General features: G+C 42.4%; 1 protein-coding gene across 17 annotated transcripts in view; it reads left to right on the top strand.

The window, feature by feature from the left end:
• Positions 1-22,087, top strand: part of SEMA3D (semaphorin 3D) — a 196,006-nt gene that overhangs the window by 98,198 nt on the left and 75,721 nt on the right. For all 17 annotated transcript variants that reach the window (XM_073328648.1, XM_073328657.1, XM_073328656.1 and 14 more), the window contains 3 exons: positions 9,638-9,700; positions 12,463-12,582; positions 21,668-21,761. In XM_073328648.1, the coding sequence (XP_073184749.1) occupies positions 9,638-9,700; positions 12,463-12,582; positions 21,668-21,761 (277 nt within the window). The remainder of the gene's footprint in view (positions 1-9,637; positions 9,701-12,462; positions 12,583-21,667; positions 21,762-22,087) is intronic.

Below are 22,087 nucleotides of genomic sequence, written 5' to 3'. Positions count from 1 at the left end.
GCTAAGAGAAGCCCAGGGGGAGCAGTGGGACTGTTCTCGCCTGTGTTTGGTTTTGGTCTGCATGTCTGCTAGTAAAGAAAGCCCTGAGAAGAGAACTGGAGTCAAGCTGTTGTTTGGAGCTTGCTTTCATCTTCCCCCTGCTGCTGGATCAGCCCACCAGTTTACATGGCCCCAGATGCACAATGACAGTCGCCTTCTTGGTAGGTTTCTTCTCATGGAACTTGCTTCCCTGCATGTTGGAACACTTTCCTTAGTCCAAAATCACATGGAAACATACAGCCCAATGAACTGAGTGAAGAAATCGCTTCACCTTTCGTTCAGACTCAGCCACATCTGTGGTGAAAGCCCCAGCAGCCTTTCAACAGGGCAGAGCAACACAACAGACCAGGACATCATGTAAAGAATACCTTATCTGACTGGAACAGCACAGGAATTTTAGTTAGAAGAGAATGTATCTTCCTTTTCCTTTTGTAATGCTGCCATAAAATACAGTGCAAACATCCACTGCCATATTCATGTGTCACTGCTTGGCTTTTGGTGTAATGAATAGGTGGTATGCTTCCATCTGAAAGATCCTGCTCATCTTGGGCTTTGCTCAAATATGTGAGGGCGGAATTTGCATTCAAATGAAGAGGAGAGACTAATGTGAAAAGGGGTGGCATTTTCCCTAGCTATCATGTTGAGCGTAGTTTTCCCCTCATGACAAACGAACTGTGGGGTAATTTCTTCTCTCATTTACAGTGGGAGGGAAAAACAGAGTAACTCCATTGAAGTTAATGAAGTCTTTCCAGTTTTGCACTGGTGTCACTGAAATCAGCATCTGTGCTTTTTATATTTTCTTTCTAATTTTCATATATGCTTGTAATGTATCTTTAACCATTCATTTTACAAAAATAGAAATACTATTAAAAGATTATTTTCTTTTAATATAATTGATAGTTTAAATACAATCAAATCCTAAAGTGAAAATAGTTATATATTAAGACCTCACTATAGTGTTCAGATAGAAAACAGATTTGAGGGTCCTGGTGGATAATCAGCTGAACAGGAGCTCCGAGTGCGACACTGTGGCCAGAAGTGCTAAGGACCTTAGATGCCTAGACAGGGAAATCCTGAGTAGGTTATCTTATCTCTGTATTTGGCAGTGGTGTGACGACTGCTGGAATATTGTGTCCAATTCTGATGTCCACAATTCAAAAAAGATGTCGATAAATTGGAGAGGGTTCAGAGAAGAGCCATGAAAATGATTTAAAGATTAGAAAACATGCCTTATAGTGATAGACTTAAGGAGCTTGATCTATTTAGTTTAACAAAGAGAAGGTTAAGGGGTGACTGGATTAGTCTATAAGTACCTATATGAGGAATATATGTTTGATAATGGGCTCTTCAATGTAGTAGAGAAAGGTATAACACAAACCAGTGGATGGAAGTTGAAGCTAGGCAAATTCAGACTGGAAATAAGGTGCAAATTTTTAACAGTGAGGGTAATTAACCATTGGAACAATTTACTAAGGAACATGGTAGATTCTCCATCACTGGCAATTTTTAAACCAAGACTTAATGTTTTTGTGGAAAATATGCTCTTGAATTTATTTGGGGAAAGTTCTTTGGCCTGTGTTACACAGGAGGTTAGACTAGATTCCTTCTTGAATTTCTCTCCAGCTTCCAGGCATATTTACATGGGTTGATTACATTGTGAATGTATGCAGTAATTGGGTAGCAATAAAATGCACTGGTTTGACAGCAGTGTAACTCCACTGACTTTGAGTTACTGCTGAATTATGCTGGGCAAGAGGAGAATCAGGTCCCCTTTTTGAGTAGCTTGCTTGCATATAGCGAACCATTTTTTCCTGTATCTGTTTTTCAGTCAGTAATAAAATACATGACTTTGAAAAGCCCTGTGAGACATAAGTCTGGGAATGTACATTTCAGGTGTAGGAGTCAGACCATCAGGTATGTATGTGTCTGTTGAAAGTGTGGAGATGTGTGGCAGATGTACACTAAAGGAAAATTCAGAATATATGCCTAACATTTTAAGGAGCTGCAGCTATTCTTCTGGTTCATTTAAATCTTGATGCTTCAGTAAAATTCTTAAAAAAGAAAGAGTAATTATTTTAAAAAATTAATTATGGGACAAGATTTAGATAAGGAGTTTACTTTTTATCCTTCTTTGTTTAGTAATGGTCTAAAAAAATCTTAGCTTTGAGAGTGCAGCCAATACAATGGGATCCTGTTTTAAGAACTGATTTGGACAATCCTCCCTTAATATCGGTGTGTCTGAATGATCACTGTGTCCAAATCACTGAACAGTGAATATCTCAAAGTGGACACATGCATATAACAGATTTCATGTACCTATAGAGCAACTGTCATACAAACATGACATTAAAACTGGCCTTACCTAGCATTCCCAAATACTGTAAATGTCTTTTCTTTCTGCTAAGCAATATGTAAAAAAGTGTGAAATTCTTTTGAACCTTTGAAAAAAATAGAAGAAATTACTTGGAATTTCTTTTTACCAACTGCCCCACTGATCAGTGAAAACAAATGACAAGCACCCCAGCACCAATACGACCTGATTTCTGGAAATTTAATGTGTAATCCATAGAGCTGAGTGACCACTACAAACAGAGTCATATGCCATAATGTTACAATTTTACATTTGGGGGCATTTTATTTTAGAGCAACATAAAACCTTCTATTGATGCTGCATGTTCTTTCTATCTTACTTAGTGATGGGGAAACTGAGGCACAGAGCAGTCGCTTGTATAAGGTCAAACAGTAATAATAGGGTACATTCTAGATCAGAGCTACATAAGACAAAATCATGAAACTATAAAGTCAGCTTTGACCTTTGGATCTTCATTATATATACTTTTCAAGAAAAATAAATGATTAAAAGAAAAAAAAACCTTTTGAGTGGATGGATCACATCTTTAATACAGTTACATTCTTCACTGAAGTTAGGTAACCTACAATTTTCACAGATATTTAAGATACAGATGCTCTCCAGGCAATTTATAAGCTCTAATTGGTGGTATTTATGGAATGAAAACTAATTATTCTAAATCCAGAAATAATTATCTAGATTTGAAAAAAAATAATTCTGTAATACTTGTAGTGCAACCTCATAACAGATTTTAGCAGGGCATGCATGTAGCATTTGTCCATGTTCATTATCGTGAAAATGGTTTTGTTAATGAGCTTCCTTTTGCAGAATTCCAGGATAAAACGGTTTGGTCAGTAAGAGATTACAACACTTACATTTTGCATTGAATGCATAAGCTTAAATGCATCTTGCAGAATAAAGTAAGTTTTGCTTTGACCTTGTCAGTCCAAGCCATCCACAGATCGATAGATTTGTACATTTTAAGGTCAGAAGGGACCACTAGATTGGTCTGATTTTCTCGATAACATAGTGTGACCGGTTCTTCCAGGGTGCCACCTGGAACTGGGGTACCATTGAGCCCCCCTGACCCAACACCCTGAGCTCCCTCTTAAACTGTACTGCTGTGACAAGCTGCAAAGCCCTCTCCAGCCTGCACTTTCACCAGCATACATACAGGTAGGGACGCACCCAGCTGCAGTTACATGCAGGCTCTTGGACCAGCCCCTGCATGGGAAGGCTACAGCTAGGGCAACTACCAGCTCCTCAGGCACGCACCCCCTCTGGAGTATAAACCCACAATTATCCCATCTTGCATTGCACGGGAATTGTACAGCGAAAGCTCATAACATTTGCCCCCTCCCTCAATGTGGAGAGGAATACGCAACAGCTTTTTGCCCCGAGTTATGATTCCCACACACTGGTTTAGATAAAGCAAAAATAAGTTTATTAACCATAAAAGATAGATTTAAGTGATTATAAGTGAAAGAAAACAGATCAAAACAGATTACCTAGCAAATAAACTAAAAATGCAAACTAAACTTAATATACTAACTAGATTGGATTTAAATAGCAGATTCTCACCCTAAGAGCTGATACAATCAAGCTGGAAATTCTTAAGGGGCAAGCTGCACTTGCTTACAGCTTGGAATCCCCAGGTGTTCCATTCACAGGCTAAAAATCCCTTTAGTCTGGGACCATCACTTCCCTCAGTTCATCTTTGTTCCTCAGGTGTTTTCAGGTGTGTTGTCATGATGTCATTTCCCCCTTTTTATATTTTCTTCCCACTTGCTGGAAAGCTCTTTTTGCTGTGACTTGGGTCAAACATTTCCCATTGTGTAGTTCTATCTCTGAGAGGTTTCTATTGTACACAGTTCCTGGGGTAATCCTTGTGCTTGTGTGCATTTCCTCAATAAAACATTAACATTGTTTGGCTTTTTTATTGTTGTATCTGAAAGGCTGCTTGTGGGTGTTCTCAACCTCACAACTTGTTTCAGTAACACAAACATAGCCCACTTCATAACGTCACATATTTGAGTCACATAATTGAGTCCTCAAGGAATCAATTCTGAAGGACTTAGAGGAGAGGAAAGTGATCAGGAATAGTCAGCATGGATTCACCAAGGGCAAGTCGTGCCTGACTAATCTAATTGCCTTCAGACAAGATAACTGGCTCTGTGGATGAGGGGAAAGCGGTGGACGCATTGTTCCTTGACTTTAGCAAAGCTTTTGACACTTCTTGCCAGCAAGTTAAAGAAGTATTGGCTGGATAAATGGACTATAAGGTGGATAGAAAGTTGGCTAGATTGTTGGGCTCAACGGGTAGTGATCCATGGCTCCATGTCTAGTTGGCAGCCACCGGTATCAAGTGGAGTGCCCCAAGGGTTGATCCTTGGGCCGGTTTTGTTCAATATCTTCATAAATGATCTGGAGGGTGGTGTGGATTGCACCCTCAGCAAGTTTGCAGATGACACTAAACTGGGAGGAGAGGTAGATACGCTGGAGGGTAGGGATAGGATACAGAGGACCCTAGACAAATTAGAGGATTGGGCCAAAAGAAATCTGATGAGGTTCAACAAGGACAAGTGCAGAGTCCTGCACTTAGGACGGAAGAATCCCATGTACCGCTACAGACGAGGGACCGAATGGCTTGGCAGCAGTTCTGCAGAAAAGGACCTAGGGGTTACAGTGGACGAGAAGCTGGATATGAGTTCACAGTGTGCCCTTGTTGCCAAGAAGGCCAATGGCATTTTGTGATGTATATGTAGGGGCATTGCCAGCAGATCGAGGGACGTGATTGTTCCCCTCTATTCAACACTGGTGAGGCCTCATCTGGAGTACTGTGTCCAGTTTTGGGCCCCACACTACAAGAAGGATGTGGAAAAATTGGAAAATGTCCAGCGGAGGGCAACAAAAATGATTAGGGGACTGGAACACATGACTTACGAGGAGAGGCTGAGGGAACTGGGATTGTTTAGTCTGCGGAAGAGAAGAATGAGGGGGGATTTGATAGCTGCTTTCAACTACCTGAAAGGGGGTTCCAAAGAGAATGGCTCTAGACTGTTCTCAGTGGTAGCAGATGACAGAACAAGGAGTAATGGTCTCAAGTTGCAGTGGGGGAGGTTTAGGTTGGATATTAGGAAAAACTTTTTCATTAGGAGGGTGGTGAAACGCTGGAATACGTTACCTAGGGAGGTGGTGGAATCTCCTTCCTTTGAGATTTTTAAGGTCAGGCTTGACAAAGCCCTGGCTGGGATGATTTAGTTGGGGATTGGTCCTGCTTTGAGCAGGGTGTTGGACTAGATGACCTTCTGAGGTCCCTTCCAACCCTAATATTCTATGATATGACGATAATACATACAATACAATGAGATATTAATATCTAGCAGATCAAGACTTTTAGAATAATACATCGCGAGGCATACTTCGAACAAAACATATCCTAATTACATGACAGTCGTGATTATTGGGGTGCCAGGGTGTCACACATAGGTCATAACATTTTGTCCATTTACTTCTATATTAAGCCCAATAAGTTTTGTTGACTAAAGCATATCTTCCAGAAAGGCATCCAGTCTTTAGTCTATAGCTAGGATCTTGGAAATGCTTATGCAGGTAACAGCCGTGTTAGTCTGCATTCGCAAAAGGAAAAGGAGTACTTGTGGCACCTTAGAGACTAACCAATTTATTTGAGCATGAGCTTTCGTGAGCTACAGCTCACTTCTGTAGCTCACGAAAGCTCATGCTCAAATAAATTGGTTAGTCTCTAAGGTGCCACAAGTACTCCTTTTCTTTATGCAGGTAAATAGCTTGATGCACATGAGAAGTCAATGGGACTATTGACATAACTAAAGTTACTTATGAGGGCCAGTGTTAGCAGTAACAAGCCCTGGGGAATTATTGTGTACAGTTTGATCACTTTTAGAACTAAAAGTGCTTCAGCCTTGTGATCATACTTTATAATTTATTATGTAATCTTGATGTGTTACATTTTAGAAATGGAATTTTCAGGGAACCTCTCATTTCTCACATGAAAAGTAAACGATTAAATCCTTTGTGCAGAATTGTAAACAGATTGTTAAGTTGCAGCACTTAAGCTACCCTTCAGTGACTGATTTATGTCTTTAGAATGCTAAACTCTGAGGCTGTCAAGTAGCTAGGATGTAAACCAAGTGACTCTTCTGTAGTCAGGATTGACTCTGTCCGTTTCCTCAGTCAGCATGGCAAGAAGCGTTCATGTCCCAGCCTGATCTGTCCATTTTGTACCACACATGCTATCATGCCTTCAGTTCTTCAAAAGACTCTGCCCAGGAGTTAGGGTCCATCCACCTGAATCTCTTACCTTACTTATGCTGTACCCCACTGAAACCAATGCCATCTTCCACTCAGTCACCCCAACATCTCACCCTGATGACCCTGCTTCTTTCCCAGTACTTTGTCCCAAACATCCATGCCCCTGGAACCAGCTGTACTGGCATGTCTGATTCAGACCAAGGTGCTTTCATTATGTCACCCTGAGCTATGCTCTGGAAGAGCAAATTTGAGCTCCACTTCCTGAGATGACATTATAAGGCCTTATCTTTTCTTGAAATAAATATTGCTGTAAAGGGTTAAAGTTTATGTAACTTAAATTTCCTTTACTAATATTTTCATAGAATCATAGAATATCAGGGTTGGAAGGGACTTCAGGAGGTCATCTAGTCCAACCCCCTGCTCAAAGCAGGACCGATCCCCAATTAAATAATCCCAGCCAGGGCTTTGTCAAGCCTGACCTTAAAAACTTCTAAGGAAGGAGATTCCACCACCTCCCTAGGTAACGCATTCCAGTGTTTCACCACCCTCCTAGTGAAAAAGTTTTTCCTAATATCCAACCTAAATCTCCCCCACTGCAACTTGAGACCATTACTCCTTGTTCTGTCATCTGCTACCACTGAGAACAGTCTAGAGCCATCCTCTTTGGAACCCCCTTTCAGGTAGTTGAAAGCAGCTATCAAATCCCCCCTCATTCTTCTCTTCCGCAGACTAAACAATCCCAGTTCCCTCAGCCTCTCCTCGTAAGTCATGTGTTCCAGTCCCCTAATCATTTTTGTTGCCCTCCGCTGGACATTTTCCAATTTTTCCACATCCTTCTTGTAGTGTGGGGCCCAAAACTGGACACAGTACTCCAGATGAGGCCTCACCAGTGTTGAATAGAGGGGAACAATCACGTCCTCAATCTGCTGGCAATGCCCCTACTTATACATCCCAAAATGCCATTGGCCTTCTTGGCAACAAGGGCACACTGTTGACCACAAAGTTTCTTACCACAAAGGTAATTGTAAATGAATGACTGCATTTTGACAGTAAGGGAAATACATATGGCCTGATTGCACATCCCTTATTCATGTGGGAGTGAATGAATTTCCTTGCAGAAGGCCAGCACATCCCATTTCTGGCTGGGAGGAGAACAAGAACGGCTAGAACGCAAATAAAGGAGGTTGTTCTCGACCCAGTTTTGTAGACATGGGAGGTTGGGATGGTTCAGAGAAGCATTGCACATAAACATCTGGAGCAAAATCTTGGCCTGTGTGGGCACTTTCAAGCTGCCTTAATTGTGTGGAATTGAGCTGGTGTAGGGGTCATGGCTAGAATGTGTTTCACTCCAGCGATCTCCATCTGTACTAATGGTCCCTAGGGGGCTCTTATAAGATGACATGATTAGAGTAGCCCTGAGGATTGGAGGAGTAAAAATGGTGCTAGAGAGCTACTTAAGTCCCCAAGCTTTTCAATCTTGCTCTGAGCACAGCTCATCTACACCCCAACATCCAGAACCCTACAATTTTGGAAGCTTATCTGAACTGAACTCCAATTTTGAACCTTTTGAAGCTCACCATTATTGGTATAAATCATATTGCCCTTTCTTCCATCTGAAATTGTCCAGAGGGATATGTTTTGATTTAATTGCCATGAATTCAACTCCTTAAATCCCCTTTTGGAAATTATATATATATTTGTGAAAGCATGTCTTTATTGGAAAACAAGCCTTATGTAACGTCTGCTCTTTAATCTAGACTCTTAGGACTGTGGTGTTTTAAGATTTGAATGAAGTGCTATCCAAGATGAACATTATGCTGTAAGAACCCAGGCTACTGGTAAATCACTTTTGGGCTCCTGAAGCATGAGGCATTAGATATTTCCTAACTTGCATTCGGTCAAGACCTTACCATATTAAATTCTTTCTGTCTCTTTGCTGTCAATCAGAAAAAAAATTCCTCACACTCAGGCTCTCTTAAAATAATAAAAAACAGGAATAAAGATCCCTGGTCAACTCAGGGCAAATAAATCATGTTGCTTTTGGAAGAATACTTTTCCCTCTCTCTCTCTCTCCCCTTCTTTGTATTTATCGAAAGTTTGTATTTCTTTAGCTGATGGATTCATACATATATTTGACAGTGCCCTATTTTGATTACTTAATTGAAATAAATGGCCCAGCTCTTCAGCTGGTATAAATCAATGTAACTCCATTGCCATAAATGGAATTATGCCAATTTATGCCAACTAATGATCTGAGCCAATATTTCCAAAAATACTAACTTCCATATGTCAGGATTCTAAGTGTATATGAAAGAAAAGAGACCTATTAAGTATGGCATGTAATTCTGCTCTATGCATGTATGTCATATTCTACATGTATATACTTTACTATAAGTCAGTTTCTGCTGATGGGTCAGATTATTAAATCATGTGCTATGCATTTCTGACAAATGTCCTTTTTGTTCTAAAGATTTCCCTAAAGCTATGCTTTAGTTTTTCAAACAAAACCCCTTTTCATTTTAAAATTGGCAGACGCAGCTAATATTTGGCAGACACAGCTTTGCCAAATCTGTAGCCACTGGGCTAACTTCACTTTTAGTGTAATTCCATAGAGTGTATTAATTTTACACTCAGGCTGAATTTGGTCTGTCCTTCAGAACCAGACACAGCTCATCACATTAAAAATGCATATGAATTATGAAAACAGGTAAAGAAAGGGTCTTAAAGGTTACCTTAAAATGGGTAAATAAAATGAACAAATGGCAGGCCACATTGTATTTAAAGTTTGTATAGTCATTATGATATTCTTAAAGAAATACATATTCATATCTCAGTTCTTTAAATATACATAAGGTTATTTGAGCTGCTCTTTGCAATGAAATATTTCAAGCAAAATCAGAAGAAAGAGTAAAATGCTGCAAAATCTCTGGTCCTAACACACCTTTAAATGTATTACAGATTTACTGGCCTGCAGCAAAAGACAAGGTGGAAGTATGCAAACTAGCTGGGAAAGATGCCCAGGTAAGTACAGAAATTGTTTTTCTTTATTGGTGCTGGTAACACTGTATAGCTATATATTTATTTCTAAATGTGTTAGATTTGATTATTAAGCAGCTGTGGAAGAAAGGCTGGTAAATACACACACTATTGTATTCTAATTTAATGCACAAAAGACATACCATTGATAGTTTAGCCTCTTTCTTTAAAAAAGTGCATGCAACTGATATTGAAATCACTAACTTCAAAGAGTAGTTTCATCTCTATTTCAAATGCTGATGCTTCAAGCAAAACATGGAACAGTACTGAGTAGAAGAGGTGCTTAGCCATCAGTATACATGCAAAATTCAGTATACGTTCAAAATTCAGCCACAGTTCATATTGAGAAGTGAATCAATTCCATTATGAAATGTATCCTGTGATACTCATTATGGGCCTGATCCAAAGCCACTAAAAGCTCCTGTGACCACCAGAAAGTCCCTTCCCCTTGGGAATATACTGAACACAGCTTTATGCAATTCATTAACAAAGCCGCAGACCTGTACATTTACAAATTAACTCAATTCATAGACAGCTGCAATTATCACCAGTCTAAAACATCAGTCTCATGGATTCATAAGCTCTTCTCCAGTGCCACAGTCCCCTTTCATATAAGAACATGCATCATTCTGCATAATAAAAAGACTTCCCCCATCTATCTTCTGCACAGTGAAGAGAAACCAGATTCCCTCATGAAAGACAAGAAGAGCCATAAAGAACGTGAAGCCTTCCCCACTCATACATGAGAAGTTTCTTCCCCTCTCTTCCCACTAACCCAGAGGCCTTCACTGGGCATTTTTGTTTAAAGGATGGGCCCAAGCTAAAACCCTGGATTGAAATACACTTTATGAGGAGATTCCATTTGGGATCCTAACATAATGACTGTCCCTTATCTCTATTATACAGCAGGGCTGAACAACACCTTATCTGAGCTCTGGGAATTCTCTGATCCTGATCTGTACACAAACTTTGTAGTTGGACCCATGTCTGTGCTTTTGTAAAAGAGAGGCAGCTGGAGGGATGAATATTGTGTTTTGTGATGCCTCGTAGGTGTCATCTACTACATTCCCTCTTCAGCTTTCTTTCCACCTTACAGGTTAGACAGCAGATATATTAACCTGAAAATAAGTGGCCAAACAGCTTTGCTGTATGCTTCTTTTTCCCAGTTAGGGCAAGGCTGTTGCTTGCCCTTTACCCCCGCCCCATGCCATAACCTTGCAATGGACAGCCACACGCTAGGTAATAAGAAAAGGAGTACTTGTGGCACCTTAGAAGCTAACATATTTATTTGAGCATAAGCTTTCATGAGCTACAGCTCATTTCATCAGATGCATATTGTGGAAAATACAGTGGGGAGATTTATATACATAGAGAACATGAGATTTATATACATAGAGAGCGGGGAGGGGGGGAGGAAACTGTTTGTAGTGATAATCAAGAATACCCAGAAGTCACCTACTGGAAATGGCCCACCTTGATTATCACTACAAAAAGCTCCCCCCGCTCTCCTGCTGGTAATAGCTCACCTTAAGTGATCGCTCTCATTACAGTGTGTATGGTAACGCCCATTGTTTCCTGTTCTCTGTGTATATAGATCTCCCCACTGTATTTTCCACTGCATGCATCCGATGAAGTGAGCTGTAGCTCACGAAAGCTTATGCTCAGATAAATTTGTTATTTTCTAAGGTGCCACAAGTCCTCCTTTCCTTTTTGCGAATACAGACTAACACGGCTGCTACTCTGAAACTCTAGGTAATTGCACTGCTGAACAGCAAGGGCCAGGACTGTCCAGGGACTACCCTGGTGCTACGTACCCCAAAGTGTCATGGACCTTGTGATGACGTGTGTGTGTGTGTTGTGTGTGTTCGTTCCCCTCCTACTTACTGCTTCCTTCTCTCTGTTCCTGTTCCTCTTTGTTATAGTTACTGGTCCTGTGTGTATGTGCACAATCATTGGATGTGTGCAGTTACTCAGGCACAACTGCTATATACCAGCCATTTGGACTGTTGTGATGTTTTCTTCAGATTGTTGCTGACTTAACTGGTTCATGGTTGTTAAAAGTTTTGATTGACAACCTACCTGTGTGTCTTGCTTAAATTTCCTTGTGTTTTGGGCTAGCTGTTTAGGGTGCATCAGAGCATAACAGTCTTGCCCCAGTCCTTGCTGGTCTATAAGGTAGGGCCAATGCAAGGGGAGTATATACATAATGCACCCTTTGACAGTTTATTGCAGCCCTGAGGACTGCCACACTGATGGAGGGCCCCTGCCTCTATTCCCCCAATTAACCTTTGGCTGTTAATGCTTGCACTGAGTCTTTAATTGGAAGAAATGACAGGGGAACCAACAGGCCAGCCAAACGTGGGGCCCACCACATTTTGGAAACGGTTGCCAACTTTCCCGTTTCCAGACAATTGTTAAGACTGGAGCTTTATTACAACAAAGACTGGTACATAGAGAACTCCTCAAAACTAGACTTTCACCATGTACTTTGTCATTCTTCATGGCTTTATACCAGTATAACAAGAATGTAATCAGTATAACATGTAAGTCATTGCCTGATGGATGAACTGTGCAGTAGTTGGCCAGTGCTAATGCTTTAGCCGTTACAACTTTTTCAAAATAACATGAGCACGGCTATTGCTTAATGAAATGTAGATGAGAGAGCAAAAATAAATAAGCCACCAAATATGAGTACTGTTGTGTGAATAGTTGTAAAGTATTAACTTTTCCTCCATTTCTCCCAATAGACAGAATGTGCAAATTTTATCCGGGTTCTTCAACCCTACAACCGGACCCATGTTTATGTCTGTGGCACAGGAGCCTTCCACCCTATCTGTGGATACATTGAGCTTGGAGTACACAAAGAGGTAATTTAATCCCCCCACCAATGGTGCATGACAAGAAATGGCTCTAGCCTTGCTTAGCATCCATCATTTATTTTAAAATACAGAGTGAGTGGTATAAAAAATGAACTGCCAGCAGTTTGTATAAATATCAGGGTTATGGCGCATTTTACAGGTCATGTAAGAACTCATGTTCTCACATTTGATGTGTGCATATTGCACCCGAACAAAACTCTTTGCCCAGCAAGAATTAATATACAACGGCCTTTAGAATGACACTTTCAAATGATTAATTATGTGAAGAGCAGATTTAACCCAGATGTCTTGTTTTCTAGCAAATCCTTTTCCTGCTTATTTATTCCTGTTTCTCTTTCTCTGCTTTCTGGTCAGCATTGCAACACTCTGCTTCTTCCAGGGAAAGTAGCAACCTCGAAATTCACTGTGACTATCACTCCATGGGCCAGCTACCTGTGGGAATGGAAGTGCTCTGGTGCTTTGGGACTGTCTAAACCACTATGGATTGCTTAGTCCATTCGCCATTTAGGGTGAAAGCTTTCAGTCGCCAGGCCTGGCTTTACACCCACCCATTCCCAGTGGAAATAACACATTTTCCATTGCACAGAGGGGCTGTGAATTGAACAGGAAGCAGAAGGGGGAACTGTGTGGTGGCTCTTTGCTCATGAGGGTAGGAAAGTTATGGGGATGAAGATGACAGGACTGATTGCCACTTGGGATCAAAATGACAGTTGGGGAGAGCAACAGGGTGCATCTCAGATTCTTCCTTCAAATCTGTTAGCAGTCAGTGCTGAGAGCAGCTGCACAGCCTTGCCCTGCCCATCCTTAGAACACACAGCAGAGTCCTTTCACATGTATTACTCCTGGCTGTGATTTTACCCTGAAGGATTTGTCAACTGAAGCCATGCTTCTCAAAAGCTAACATAATGTTGGCTTGCTCTGTAAAATATAATGTAAGCCATAGTGTGCCAAAGTATGCGGTAACACCAGATACCTGCAGTTCTTTTGAGGCACAGCACCAAGGCCAGATATTTCCTGCCAGGTAAGAGGTGCAGAGTCCTATAAAACTTTTAAAAACAAGGTAGCTGAAAAGAGGGTTTAGGGACCTGAGGCAAACTCACAGCCCAAGGGGAGGGAATCTAAGCCACTTTTGCAAGCCCCTGATCCTGGCATGATCTGGAGCCCGGAGAGGCCAGTCCTGGGGACCTGTCTCCAGGCAGTCTCTTAGTTCTGTCCAACCCTGCTCCTGACATGCCCCTTCTGCTGGCATGCATCCTATGCCAGGGCTTGCGCGGAGGTTCTCAGAAGGCTGTCTTCATCAGTACCTGCACTGAGGGAATCCACCCACAGCTGAAATGGGACTGATAGGGCCTCTTTATGTCATTCCAGCCCTTTACTTGGTGTAAAGGCACCAGAGCAGTATCTGCTTGGGATGGAGCAGGAGGATTCAAGGAGATTTTCCCTCCTCCCCTTACACAGAGCACAGACAAAGTATTGGTCCCTGTGGACAAGCTCGGTTCAGACTGATTCCAGCACTTTTGCCTTCACAAGCTCTACCCCCAGCTCCACCAGCCTGCAAAATTGTCCCCTCCCATGTGTCTGTACATGCTGCACCTTGTCAATTGGTATAACAGGCCCACGCTCTTCCTAGTGACAACAGTGGCAATGTGCCAAACTCACTCTACAGGGTATAATCCAGCCACTAACTGACAGGTCTGGTAGAAATTTCCCCTATGGACAGATGCTTCCATAATTGTTCATTAGAGGGATTTATTTTCTCCTTCCCCTAAAGCAGCTGGTGCTGGGCAAGGTTGGAAATAGGCCGTTTGACTGGACCGACTACTAGCCTGATCCATTAGGACAAGTCCAATGTCCCTTTGTGTTTGTGTGTGGAAGAGTCCTGTGTTTTTCATGGGTTGAAAGAATTCACTTTTTTCAAAGGCCTCTTACCTAAGATTCAAAAGAGAAATTAGCACATTCTAGTGCTTCTGAAATAAAAGAAAAGCAGCACTGTAATAAACTGTGCTTCTCTTGTCACAGCTGGTGGAACAGAATTCTTGGACTGGCTATATGCAACTTTTCTCCCTCGTTTTCCCTCTCTCCTCCCACCCCCCTGCTTGCCCTCTGCATCCCTAAGGAGTGCTCCTTTCTCCCATTACCACCCAAAGCCTCACACGATAGTATCTCTTCTCTGCAGCCTGGTTTAATCAAGTGCAATGTAGCGGTGAACGGCATGAGGCACTCCTTCCCTTTCCACCTGTGGCTCTTATCTAACGGGCAAACTCCACTGCCTCCTCAGTGTCTCACTTACCTCCTGAGAGGTGAGAGGTCAGGAGCCAGGTGCTGCTAGCCCTTACTCTCCCTGCAAACCTATTGATTTGACTGTGGTTGCATGGATTGTGTACTTTGGGAATTTTGTCCCCTGACACTCTGAACTGAATTCAGGTTTCTCGCGTGGTAACACAGCATTGCCACTGATCCAGATTCTTTCTTGATTTTTAAAAGTCTAGATTATAATTGCGTGTGTTTTGTAATGACCAAACTCAGTCTGACTCTGTTGGATTCTAGGCACTAATCTGCTGTTGGGAAAGCAAAGGCTCAAGATAGTCTTTCTTTCTGTAATGAGCCTTTGAAATCTGCCAATGTACTGACAACCTTTGAAACCTGCCCATGTGTCTGCCAACCTTCTGATGGCAGTGCCCTGAAAACAGATGAGTCAGAACAGGTCAGGTGACTTTAAGCCACAGCACATACTGTTTTGGAAACATGATAAAATCTGCCAAGGCGTCACACAGTTGAATTTAAGGAGATTAAAATCCCAATCTTGTTATGATTGAAGTCAAAGCCAAAACTTCTCCTGAGGGCAAGGTGAACAGGACTGGGCTCAATTTGTGTGTTTTGCCACAGCCTTCAAAACAGTGTTGAAAGCTTTGCCCAGGTTGTGTGTTAATTACCTGTACTCTGTACTGGTTACCTGTTGATTTCTGGGTGAAGTTTGAGCTATTTGATTTTGATGTGTAAGACTCTAAGTGACTTGGGTCCTAGTTAATTTAGAGAGCACCCTCTCCATATTTGATACTGCTGTCATTGTGATCTTGGGAGGGGCTCATACTAACAGCCACCTTGTTGAAATGGGAGTGGGATGGGAGCAGGCCAGTGATCTTTAGCCTTAGAACTCATTTTCCCCATCAGTATGCCTCAACTCACATTGGTGACCTTCTGAGAACACTGCAAAGTTTACCTGTGTCCCAGGTGGCATTATGTGAGGGAATGAGGTGAATGGATGGGGTGGAATATGTCCCACTACTGGGACTTTGCTTCTTTGTAGGGAGCTTAGTTATTAAATATTCCGCAGATAAGTTTTTTGGTGCTGTGTTTTTATATCTTGTCATGAGCCTAGAGAATTTATGGATGGACATAACAGGAAAAATAAAAATGCTGGCCCTCTGGTTACCTAAATGAAAACTTAGATCATGTCTACACTACAAAATTATGCTGACCTCAGTTACATTGGCATATAGTCGCCACAGTTATTACATCGCTTGTGCATGTGTATGCTTTGCTTCTTGTGTTGGCGGAGCATGTCCTCACCAGGAGTGCTTGTATCAGTGCAGAGAGCAATGCACCATGGGTAGGTATACCACTGTGCAATTTGCCACCATCCAGCACAGGGTGTTTTGGGAAGTTTTTGCAATGTCTGCTGGGGCCGAAACGAGTCACCCAATGGTGACTAGGAGCCTGGGGGTCAACTTCCCATAATGCAATGTTATCCATCCCTTAATTTCATCTGCATCCCATAATATTTCACATCTTCTTTTCAAAATCCACAAAACCCCATACATCCCTCCTTGCTACCTGCTGTTTGTGACAGAAGCATGGAGTTTGCACAGTTCTGCACTATTGCCATGAGCGTTGCAAGCATAGAGGGCATGTTCCTGCAGAGTTTGCAGAGCTGCCAGAGGAGCTGTGGAGAACATGACAATTCCTTGGAGGCTTGATTGCTGTGGGGCATAGAAAGAACCAATTCAAGGTTGTTGGTAGTGTTCGTGGAGCAGCCGGAGATGGTGGAGCACAGGTTCTGGGCCTGAGAAACAAGCACTGACTGGTGGGATTGCATTGTCATGCAGGTTTGGCATGATGAGTAGTGGCTGCAGAGCTTTCGGATGCACAAAGCCACATTTCTTGGATCTGTGCACTGAACTTGCCCCAGCCCTCCAGTGCAGGGACACCAAAATAAGAGCAGCACTGACAGTTGAGAAGTGAGTGATGATTCACAGTGTAGAAACTTGCAATGACAGATTGCTACCTGTCAGTCAGGAATCAATTTGGAGTTGGGAAATCCACCACAGGGGCCATTGGCATGCAAGTGTGCAGGGCTATTAATCACCTCCTGCTATGCAGGACTGTGACTGGGCAATGTGGAGGACATAGTGGCTGGTTTTGCTGCAGCAGGATTCCTGAACTATGGTGTGGCAAGAGATGGGGCATGTGTATCGCTATTTTAGCATCAGATCACTTTGCCACAGAGTACATCCACAGAAAGGGCTACTTTTCTATGGTAATGCAAAATCTGGTAAATCACTGGTGATGCTTTTATTGACGTCCGTGTGGGTTGGTTAGAGAACGTACATGATGCTCGCATCTTTAAGAAGATGAACTGTTCAGAAAACTGCAAGCCGGGATTTTCTTTCCCAGCTGGTAGATTACCCCTGTTGCTCCCATGGGTAATGAAGCTATACACCGGCCACATCGACAGCATCAAGGAGCACTTCAACTACAGGCTGAGCAGGTGCAGAATGGCAGCTGAGTGTGCCTTTGGTCGTTTGAAGGATCACTAGCGTTGTTTACTTACAAGATTGGACCTCAGTGAGAAAATTATCCCAATGGTTATAGTGGCCTGCTGTGTCCTGCATAATATCTGTGAAGCAAAAGGAGAAAGGTTTCCACTGGGGTGGAGGTGGAACATCTGTCTTCTGAATTTGAACATTCAGATACAATACAGAGCTACACGCTCAGGGAGGCTTTGAAGGACCATTATAATAGTGAGCCAGAGTAGTAAGTGTTGCTATAGTGTATTCTACCTGGCCTTGCTCTTTTGCAGGCCGATATGAATCTTGTAGTGATTAGAACATTGTCAATACACCTATTAATATGGTCTGTGAATGGTGTTACAGGTTCTGCAACAGTGAATAACAGGAAAGTGGTGGGTGTCAGATCTGCTCAGCACCAGCCAGCATATGTTGTGAATTACTAAAGATGAATTTTATTCCAAAAATAGAATTTTATTCTGTTACATGAACCAGGCACTTAAAAGAAAACATCTAAAACTTAATACATTAAGGGAACAGAATTTATGAAGGGGAAAGAACGCTCCATTTCAGGTTACACCAACACTGTTGTAGCCTTTCTCCGGTATCCCCCAAGTAATCTGCTTCTAGATGGCCACATTTCTATGGCTAGATCGGAGCTGTCCCTACACAACCTCTTCTCCCCATAGGAGATTGAATACTGCCCATTTACTCCAGGCAGGAACGCGTCTGCAGCATGTAGCCAGCCTGGTCAGCTAGGCAGCTGCACACAACAATGGAGAACTGCTAGGTGTGCTCACCAAGCCAGGCAACCAGGAAAAGGAATTTCAAAAATTCACAGGGCTTTAAAAAAGAGGGGCAGTTTTCTCTCTCCCTGACCTCCTGGGCAGTGGAGTTCACAACGGTGACCAGAGTGGTCAGTATGGAACAATGTGGGACAGCTCCTGGAGACCAGTAATAGTTGATTTAAACAACACGATGTCTCCACTGACACAGTGGGTATGTCTGCTCAGCAACTAGATACCTGTGGCTGGATCAACGTGGGCTCCCAGGGGTTTGGGCTGCGGGGCTGTTTCACTACAGCAGAGACTTTCAGGCTCAGGCTGCATCCCAAGCTCTAGGACTTTCCCACCTTGCAGGGTCCTAGAGCTTGGACTCCAAGCTGAGCCCAGAAGTCTACACAGCAATGAAACATCCCCTTAGCCCAAGCCTCACAAACCCGAGTCACCTAGCACAGGCTAGCTGTGGGTTTTTCTTTGCTGTGTAGACATACTTTGTGTTGATCTAACTACATCAACTGTGACTCTACCCTGCTCTGGGAGGTGGTGGTTGTTATTAAGTCAGCATAGTGAGGCACTTACATCAGCGGGAGTCAAATTAAGTGAAGACATCCACAGCTAGGTCAACGTAAGCTGCCTTGTATTGACTTAACCAGGTCGTGTAGATTATTGGTGGATTTAACTTGTTAAGGAGTCCTGTTATACATGGCCCTCTGTGGGTGTGTAAGTAGCCTGCCCTCTATACCCCAAGACAGGGTGGAATAATTTAACACAAAGTGATTTAAACCATTCATTGAAGACACTTGATTTTTATTTTAATAATTGATTTAAATCAGGTTGACTTTGTAAAACTAATTAGAAAATTTGTGCTATTACAGTTTTAAATTAAAACTTATGATGAACTAAACTGTAAATGCAGGAGGGGTTTTTAAATGCCACTACTAATAGAGTATCTCATTGCAATTATACAAAACTGCTCCAGGCAAAAAACAAAATATGGAAAATTAAGGCCCTGGTCCAACAAATACTTTAACAGTTGCATAATTTTACTTGCACAAATAGTAAAATTGACTTCAATGGGAGTACTCACATGCATAAAGTTAAGCATGCATGTGTGTGTTTGCAGCATCACTGACTAAAATTGGTATTTTTATTGAAACTTTTCCCTTAGTGGCATAACATCTTTGTCACTTTAACGCTGAAGGGATTTTGTTTTAACAATGAAAACTATATAGACTTTCACTGCATTAACAAAGGGTTTGTTTTTTTTCCCATACATACTGTCCAAAAATAGGAGCCTAAAGTTAGGCTTTAAGTCCTGTGACAAAGCGGGACTCAACTCCGCAGCGCCTCCTGCTGGCCATTCTCAGAATTAGCCCTCGGCCCTTCCAGTCCACCTTCAGCTTCACCTTCACGCCTGCTGTCACTCCTGTCTTCACTCTTAGGACTCTCACTCCTCGGACCACAGTGTCCTCTTCTGGGCACAGGCCTCCGGCTGTGCCCCCACTCCAGTATCTTCCCCATTCCAGGGGAATCGGCTGTCTGTATTCCTGCCACTTGCCTTACCAGCCAACTGCAGTCCAATATCCAGCCCTCGTCTGAGGGGCCAACTGTAGACTGGATATCGGCCACTCTCCTCATTGGCAAGTGTGGGGGACCCAAGCCCACCGCTACTCTGGGTCCCAACCCAGGGACCCTATAGCCAGCAGCCACCTACTGCCCTCCTCCAACCTGCTGCCTATTTTCTCTGGGCCACTTCCCCCATAGCCCTAGCACCCTGTCAGCCCACGAAGCAAGGCCCTAGCCTGGCAGTGGTCCGCCAGCAGCTCACCCTTGCACTCTGCTGCCCCTGCCCAGCACTGCTCTATCTCTGTCACTTCTTCAGGCAACCGATCCTTCTCCTTTGCCTTCCAGGGAGAGATTGCCTTCCGCGCTGCTGAGCATCCCTTTATATATGGCCCTCGCTGCCCCTGATTGGCTGCTCCAGCAAGCCTTCCCCCTATTGGTGGGCTCAATAAGCCCTTTCCTGATTAGTGGGTTCTGTGCAGCCTCCCTGGTGCTGCTTTTAACCCCTTCTTCTCCCTGGGAAGGGCAGCCACCCCACCACAAGCCGATATTTAGACAAATAAGGATCGGATTTTCAAAAGCAACTAAGTAATTAAAAAGCACAGGGTCCCACTGACTTCAGATTGCAAACCATGTTGGAAGAGTGTAATATGGTTGAACCATTTCAGCTTTCTTGACGTCTGTCAGTTCAATGTAATGGAATATAGTGGTGGTTGCAAATACAGCCCAGACTATTTGTTGATCAATTTTATATTTCAGTTTGTGCTTTTCTCACAATAAGGATATTTGGATGTGTCCCCACAGGAAAGTTATACCAGTGGAAACTAAAGTGTTAATTTAAACCACAGTAATTATAGGGATATAAGTCCCTATGTGGACACTCTTATTTTGGTATGAGTGCCTTTTTTGTTTTTTTCCGTTTAGCATATGTTGCTTTGGAAGGGGTTCAAACTAACCCAGAAAAGCCACTCTTACTCCAGAATAAGAATGTCCACCCTGCGAGTTATATTAGCATAACAATAGCAGTTAAATGATACAGGCATAATTATACTGATAGAATTGGTAAAACATTCCAAGGCTAGACAAACCCATAGGGAGGTCCTGGACTTACGTGGCTTTTTTTTCTCTCCCAGCACAGACAAACATTTTAAGTGTGAAATTTCTTAGTGGAAGGAAAATCTCTGTAAAACTTGAAATTTTACTAAAAACAAGGAAGGAAACCAGTACCAAATAGCCACTTACGCAGTTAAAGACTATAAAATGGGCTGAAAGTAAAGGACGAGCAACATGGAAATACATAAAATAAGATTTAAATAAGAACCATTATTTGATATTTTTTTAATTTATTATTTTTTTTACATCATGATTTTTCTCCATCCTGCTTTATGCCTTATGCCATTACCCAGCTCCTAGCCACTATGCAGGTGGCGATTGGAGCCAATGAGCCATGCAAGCAGCCCCAGCCTCAACAGCTTCCTTAAAGATGACGAGGAGAGAGCATATGCTGCACTCATTTAAAGAGTGGCTGAGCTGTGTCTGCTTTGAGCACTGTTCAGGAGCCCCAAGAGAAAACCAGGTGGAAATAGCTAGAATCCCTCCCATTTGTCCACAGTCTCTCGGCACACTCTCCCCAACAAAGGCTTATGCCTTTAAGGCACATCCAGCCTTTAATCTGAAAGGATGGCATTGAACAATGCATCCATTTTCAGATCAGTTTATTTTTGCTTAATTCATTGCTATTAAATGACTGTGATGCATTAAAATGATGAATGTAAAATCCAGATACAAAGCAGATCTATAAAACTACAGACATAAAGGCCAGATGTGTGAGAGATACACAGTGTAATACGCCATTACTTCATATCTGAGAGGAGCAATATGTCTAAGACTTAGTCGCTCTTTGCATTGACACCAGGTTAATGAATTTGCATTTATTCTCAGGAAATAGTATTCAGACTGGACACTCAGAACCTGGAGTCTGGCAGGTTGAAATGTCCTTTTGATCCTCATCAGCCGTTTGCTTCCGTAATGACAGGTAAGATGTCAACATCACGGATGTTTCTTCCTTGCGTGTTCATCACAGTCTTATTTAACTAACAACAACAGGGCCAGATGCTCAGCGAGTGCAAATCCACCGAGCTCCATTGACTTTGATGATGCTATGCCAACTTCTACTAGCTGAGGACCTGGCCCAACAGCATCCGTCACTTTGCATATGCTAAAAAAAAAATGAATGCGATAAAGCTAAAGGGGAACTATGAGAGCCAATAAATGGAAAAGCTGCCAGTTTAGAAACAAGGTAGTGTCATCTTTACCCAGTCGTTCCTGCTTTAAAAAAATCTGTATACAGTATTTCATATG

This window comes from Lepidochelys kempii, chromosome 1, assembly GCF_965140265.1.
Source record: "Lepidochelys kempii isolate rLepKem1 chromosome 1, rLepKem1.hap2, whole genome shotgun sequence".
In the NCBI taxonomy this organism is placed as follows: Eukaryota; Metazoa; Chordata; order Testudines; family Cheloniidae; genus Lepidochelys; species Lepidochelys kempii.
This window is presented reverse-complemented; position numbering and strand designations above follow the sequence as displayed.